The sequence below is a fragment of the Pinus tabuliformis genome, chromosome 3_1, assembly GCF_031772625.1.
Source record: "Pinus tabuliformis cultivar Carrire ecotype Pingquan chromosome 3_1, CPIR1, whole genome shotgun sequence".
Lineage (NCBI taxonomy): Eukaryota > Viridiplantae > Streptophyta > Pinopsida > Pinales > Pinaceae > Pinus > Pinus tabuliformis.
This window is the reverse complement of record NC_142301.1, coordinates 114,860,710-114,867,705: the sequence shown is the minus strand read 5'-3', so window position 1 is coordinate 114,867,705 and position 6,996 is coordinate 114,860,710. Positions and strand designations below refer to the sequence as shown.

Here is a 6,996-nt window from a genome sequence, read left to right as displayed (position 1 = left end):
GCCTTCTCCACAAAGATATCGTGTTGCATATTCCAAACAGATGCTAGAGTGATCAATATTCAGGTCCAAGCGAGTGGAGGGTTCTGACACCACTGCCTGTCAATTCAATTCTCGTCGCTTCTGCCATTCGCCTTTTCCATTTAAATTTTTGTCGGCACCTAATCTTTCCGTGGAATCCCTGAAGATAAGGTGAAACTGGGAAGAGAATTTGTGGGGTTGCAGCCCCTTTCTTGCATTAATTTTTCATAGATGCCCCCACAAAAGGCAAGACGATTCTTGAATTCGATAAGGCGAATAGATCCCAGACCTTTCGCCATGGTAGACGACAAATCCAAAAAGTACCCAGTTTCATCGGTAGATTTCATTTTGTATTTTGCGAATCTGTCCTTTACTTCTTCGCATCGGTCTCTCACCCTCAGCCTCCACGTAAACATCACAACGACATATTCACAAGGGCCGTGTATCGGGTCCTCATGTTTGATAATTCATTTGCTCCCTTCCCTTCCACTCACACCCATTGACGTGGCAGTCATTGTTAGGCCCTGTATCCACCACACATAGATATGCAAACTGATTGCGAACTAATGACCCTGTTGGTGAGCTTTCACTGTTGGTGATGACAGGTGGGGTCTCTGAGTATCGTTTTAAGGCCAAACTGTCATCTGGGTCCTTGTGGTCGCAGGTGTTTTGCAGAAACAGGGCATAGGTGTTTTATATGGTGTTTCAGAGAGTCAAATGTGTGAATAGAGCTCTGACATTAGCATATTCGTTCATGTTTATGTGTAATCTTTGGTAGAGATGGCAGACGAGGAAGAGCAGAAGGCTGAACATGGATCAGACAAGGATTGGGTTAATAATAGAAGAAGCAAGGAAAGCATGCAGGACGCTCTGTGGACTCTTTTATATGGAGCTAATGGGGATGTTGATGTGAGGATTAGGGCTGCCAAGGAGATCAGAAGGCTGACCAAAACTTCTGCTAAAAGTAGAGCTTATTTGGCTGCAGCAGGTGTGATTCTTCCCCTTGTATCCATGCTCAAATCGACCAATTTGGAGGCCAAGGAAGCTGCTGTGTTGGCTCTTCTCAACCTTGCAGTTGGAAATGAAAGGTAACAACTTCCATTCATATATCAGGGCATATGTTGAGTGCACGGATGAACTTATTTGCTTATATTTGAAACTCTGAGAATTGGCTTGTAGTTAGAATTTGAATTGAATTAATGAAAATTTGTAGTGAAATTTATGCTTTTATCTGCTTTTCACAATCATGAATTAGTATCATATCATTCGCCTCGTTTCTGTTTCCTTTTGGAGTATGCATCTGCACAAAAGTTTATACTCGCTCCAGTAATTAATGAGAATTTGTAGTGAGATTTATGCTTTTATCTGCTTTTCACAATCATGAATTAGTATCATATCATTCGCCTCGTTTCTGTATACTTTTGGAGTATGAATCTGCACAAAAGTTTATACTGGCCCCAGTCTGTTCAGAGTCCATCTCTGCATCCAGGTTCATTTTTTCCCTTTACTTATGTTTGTGTCCACGCATCATCGCTTGAGGCGTATAAAGCTATGCTACCATACACCTGATATGGTGACCTGTTTTGAATTCCGTTCTTGATCCTGTTCGTGGCTTGACACTGCATTAGTATATTACTGAACAATTTTATATGCATAATATTTGCACCCCTACCCACAGTGGGTAGGGGGTTCATTTTTCTTATCCACTGGAACCCTCTTGCCCTGTTTCTCATCCAGTTCCTGTTCTCCACACCATTTATTGTTTTCCTGTTTCTGGTAACAGATATAAGTCGTGTTGAAGCCCATGAGACTTGTTCTGAATTCCGTTCTTGATCCTGTTCCTGGCTTGACACTGCATTAGTATATTACTGAACAATTTTATATGCATAATATTTGCACCAGTGGGTAAGGGGTTCATTTTTCTAATCCCCTGGAACCCTCTTGCCCTGTTTCTCATCCAGTTCCTGTTCTCCACACCATTTATTGTTTTCCTGTTTCTGGTAACAGATATAAATCGTGTTGAAGCCCATGAGACATGTCTTGAATTCCGTTCTTGATCTTGTTCCTGGCTTGACACTGCATTAGTATATTACTGGACAATTTTATATGCATAAAATTTGCAGCAGTGGGTAGGGGGTTCATTTTTCTAATCCCCTGGAACCCTCTTGCCCTGTTTCTCATCCAGTTCTTTTTCTCCACACCATTTATTGTTTTCCTGTTTCGGGTAACAGATATAAATCGTGTTAAAGCCCATTATTTGCCCCACTGATGTCTTCTATAGGTTTCATGGCTTGGTTAAAGCAGGAGTAATTATGCTATTTCATGGCTACAAGCCATGGTAGCTTATCTACAGTTTCGTCCTTGTTTGTCCACCTAAAATTGAATGAAGGAACTGGCTGTCTCTGCAAATTGATATTTGATAGATACTAGGAGATGATCTGGTGTCTCTTTTCGTTATGTGAACAGATTTAATTTGCGTAGCATAGACTAATCTTCCATGATTATTGTTTTATCAGGAATAAGGTCAGAATTGTTAAAGCAGGTGCAATTCCAACCCTTGTGGAACTCCTGCAGTCAGAAAATGCCAACTTAAGGGAGTCTGTTGTTGCGGCTATATTAACACTTTCGGCGTCTGCTATCAATAAGCCAATCATTGGTGTTTCTGGGGCTATCCCTCTCTTAGTAGAGGTATTAACATCTGGAAGCATTCAAGGGAAAGTTGATGCAGTGATGGCTCTCTACAACCTGTCAACATATACAGATAATTTGCTACCTATTCTTGCAGCTGGTGCCATGCCACCTTTAATCAGGTTGCTAAAAGATTGCAAGAAAAGTTCTAAATTTTCAGAGAAGATGACTGCCTTGCTAGAGTCATTGTTGGCTTTAGAAGAAGGCAGGACCACTGTAGTAAAGGAGGAAGGGGGAATTCTTGCGCTGGTGGAAGCAGTGGAAGATGGTTCTCCTCAGAGCCGTGAGCATGCTGTTGGTGCTCTTCTGAATTTATGTCAAGCAAATATGGGTGAATATAGGCAAGCCATCCTTAAAGAAGGAGTCATTCCAGGACTCCTTGAGCTCACAGTTCATGGAACATCTAAAGCCCAACAGAAGGCTCGGACTCTTTTGCAGTTACTGAGAGACTCATCAACACGAACAAATTCATCATCTGATGTACTTGAAAGCATAGTGCAAAATATTGCTTCCCACATTGATGGTGTGGAGCAAGGATCTGCAGCTGCCAAACAGATGCTATCAGAGATGGTTCACCTGAGCATGGAAAGGAGCATGAAGCAATTGCAACAGAGAGCATTACTGTCTATACCCTCTCAGATTTCCCGATCAAATTGCTCTCCTGAAGCACCATCGAAGTAATATTTTAAGATGTACCGCTATACTTTAACATCATCAAGGCATCTCTAGCCTAAGCAGAGACTGCTGGACATTTATACATAATCTACCACTCCAGGCCATTTAATGGTTTGGGTAAGCGCTTATGATCTTGCACTTCTTCAGTTGCCTGACTTATTGGGACGTTGGTAAGATACTTCATAGGTTTAATATTTTATGAATCAAAAAAATCACAAATAGTGTCTTTCACAAATGGCTGTGGAAGGTTGCTCTGTGTAGAGAAACTATTTCCCTTGGAAGAGATCTGCTCACCCTACTTGAATTATTGGCATTGTACATTTTGTCCAGTTGTTCACTATCACAATTTGTTACTTTGTATGTAATGTGACTTTTTGTTTTTGAGCCTTTTCCAAAGGACACGTCTGTTCCTGTTCATGATGCCTGTGCTCCTCTGAGGCAAAATGGTTTTCTATAGATTGGTAGCCATTGTCGTTGATAACGTGCAGTATACTGCAACGGTTGGTTTTCTGTGTGATGGTGGCTACTTATACTGACAATACATTTGTACCTAATAAATTCTAATTGCATTCAAGCAGGTTATTCTTTAAAACCTGCTATGGAACTAATTCAACTATTTCTCTACTATTGAGTTCCTTGGCTTTGTATCTTAGGCAAATTGTTTGGCATCTGGTACCAAGGGTCCTGAGCAGTAAATGAACCTTGTTAAGCAGGCAAAGTGTAACATAGCAGCAACTAACTCTATCTAATGTGCCAAACATCCAACAGAAAATGGAAACCAGTAAATGCAGTAACCAGCTGAAAATACCATAACCAGTAAACAGTGAAAGAATAAAAGTCTGAGCTTTAGCATCTCATAAACATGTAACAGCAGAAGGCACAATTCATGAACACAGCTATTTCATTACATTTTTGAGATAAAGTTATAAAAACAGAGATGGCACAAGATGCACACTAGAGATTTACTGTACATATCCTAGTCTACAGTTAGTGCTAAGACTATTCAAGATTCTACTGAATTGTCTGCATTGGCCTTAACTAAGTGCACAAGGTACTCATATAACAAAGCCTACAACGTTCGTTTCCATATTATCTCTTTTCCCTACAACGGTTGTTTCAAAGTGCTTACTTTATATATTGACATAATATTCGAGCCTGAAATAATGTCTGGGCTCCTTCTACCTATTGGTTCCTTTGTTGTCGAAGAGTGTTAAGGAATCGGGAGGAAAAACTTGAAATCTGCTTGAGAGAGAGGAGCTTTTGTAGTCATAGAAATTAATCCAAGAGACCATGACATTGATCCATCCATTCTTGTCACCACACTAACAAACATGCACCCACGAAGCTGGCCACACAGAGGATCGACTTGCAAAATGCCATGCAGATAGAGTATTGGTCCCACAGCCAATCTAGCAATATGAGTCCACAAAAACCCCACATTACAAGTAAAAATTTCCAGAGACCAGAGAGGTTCCCCATTAAAATCCTGAGCAAACACCCTGCTTGGTCAGCCAGCACCTTCATGTTGGCTGTGCTAAAACTCATGAGTGTTCTTCTAAGTACTTCTCCGTAGTGGAGTCCTTGGAGTACAATATTCTGCAGGCTAAATGGTTGTGTTTGCCTTGAATATATTTCCTTGGCGTTCAACAGAAACTTATGCAGTGCCTGTTGCCTGGTAAAAGTATTTGCACCATTTAATTGGAACCATCTTGGCTCCTAAACACATTGTATCCAAGCTAGGCTGAAGTCTTGTTGAGGCGTCTGTAGCTCTTGTTGCCCGAATTCATCTGGGCATACCATGGTCATCAGCTCAATTTTATTCAGTATCCTTAAAGAGAAGAAATTGAACTCATTCTCTTCACAAAAATATTGAAGGTCATATAATCCATCTTTGAGTTTGATCTTCAAATCAGTCAATTCGTCAAAAGCTGTTGAAATACTGGAAGCCTTGTCAATAACATCAAACTTGAAGTGCCATAGAATTTCTTCCTTTAATTCATGTTGTCTGACAAAGCTTGTAGACTTTGTTGTCTGCATAATTAACAATTTGTTGTTGTCTCTACACTGGCTGAACATTTCAGGACTCTTCTTCTCATTTCCATTCTGCTACGATCTGTACCTTCCAAATATTTTGTTGTTCCATACACCTAGTAGACGATGTCAATGTACATTTTAAACTTCTGCTTTGTGAATCACTTTGGGCAGGTGAGCTTAGATTTCTTCATATTGGCTTTCCAGTTTTCATGGCTCAAATTTTCAGGGGTCCTTTTGACTCCAAAATTTCCGAAAGATATTTTCCCAAGGTTCAGGTACTTCAGCACAGGGTTTGAATCTTCAAAACTTCTGGCATCTTTAAACCCTCCAATGTCCCAAGCGTTGATAGACAAGTTTTCATATTCTCAGGTTCTTTTGCCTCAGGGATTCAGGGCACATTTGTACTATCATTCTACCACAGCTACCTTCTTCTGCTATTCTATAACTTAGCCAATTCCATGTCCCTTGATCTCAAGCCGTTGGAGAATTGGAGGGCTGATGTTCCCCTGAATCCCTGAGATATTGAACACCTAATGCCCTGATACTTAGACAAACACTATGAATTTTTTCGATCTTCTTCATTCGGGAAGAAACATGTGTATACTTCTTCCTGCAACTGATATCCTAAGGTTTATCAGTTTCACTGATGCCTTGGAAAAACATTCTTGTTCTAGGTCAGGTAAGCATGGGTACTTAGCTCCTAATTGAATGTTTATGAGGCAGGGAAAATCTACCTGCCATGCTTGTTTGTCAAGATCGACAGATTTCTACATCCAATCTCTATTACAAACAGTAAACCCATCTCCCTCAGTGATGTCTTAATGTTTAAAGCTCTGTTATATCTCCTCAAGCCCCATCGTGTCTCAATCTACCAAGATGTTCGATCCTTCAATTGCCTAGCTGAGCCCTGCAAGCTGCGTGACTATTGTCAGGTTTGTTGCAAAACTCACACTAAGGCCTAGTTCTTCAAGAATTAAATATTCTTAACTATGACAAAGTTTTTCATCCATTATATCCAACTCAGCAAATCGATTATTGAATAAGGTCTTTAAATTGTATGGTCTAAGCCAACCCTACTTCAGCTTTTTGTGTTCGTCCTTCCTTCCACTGCCAAATAAAATTACGCAGTCACCTTTGTTGAGGTTTGAGGTCTTCAACTTGTTGTCTTGGTAGCCTTCATATGGTGCTTTGCCATGACCTATTGAAATTTGTTCCTTTGCCAATCCTAAATAACTTTTTGAGCTCCTACAGCTAATTTTCAAGGGCATCACTGGTCTCTCACCTCATTCTAGGTCAGGTAAGCATGGGTACCTAACTCCTATTTGAAAGCATATGTGGTGGGAAAATATTGCTCACCACTCTTATTAATGAAGATTTACAGATTTCTCTATCTGATCTCCATTCCAAACACTAAAACCATCTCCCTCAACCATGTCTTAATGCTTGAAGCTCAATTAGACTTCCTCAAGCCCCATAGAGTCTTGATCTATTAAGGTGTTCGATCCTTCAACTGACTAACCAAGCTCACAAAACCCGACTATCAACTCAGTTGGGTGCAAGACCCACAACCAAGTCCTGGTT

At 40.5% G+C, this 6,996-nt stretch overlaps 1 protein-coding gene across 1 annotated transcript; it reads left to right on the top strand.

Moving 5' to 3' along the window:
* The first annotated feature begins 613 nt into the window (after positions 1-613).
* On the top strand, positions 614-3,765 carry LOC149186040 (U-box domain-containing protein 3-like). The gene is made up of 2 exons (XM_089410867.1): positions 614-1,106; positions 2,535-3,765. The coding sequence occupies exons 1-2, from the start codon at positions 799-801 to the stop codon at positions 3,385-3,387; spliced, it is 1,161 nt and encodes a 386-aa protein (XP_089266993.1). The 5' UTR covers positions 614-798; the 3' UTR covers positions 3,388-3,765.
* The last annotated feature ends 3,231 nt before the right edge of the window (positions 3,766-6,996 follow it).

Excerpts from the sequence above, each read along its gene's own strand:
- LOC149186040 (XM_089410867.1), top strand. The coding sequence starts at position 799 with ATGGCAGACGAGGAAGAGCAGAAGGCTGAACATGGATCAGACAAGGAT. Across the intron at positions 1,107-2,534 it reads CTTGCAGTTGGAAATGAAAG|GAATAAGGTCAGAATTGTTA; the intron begins GTAACAACTTCC and ends TTGTTTTATCAG.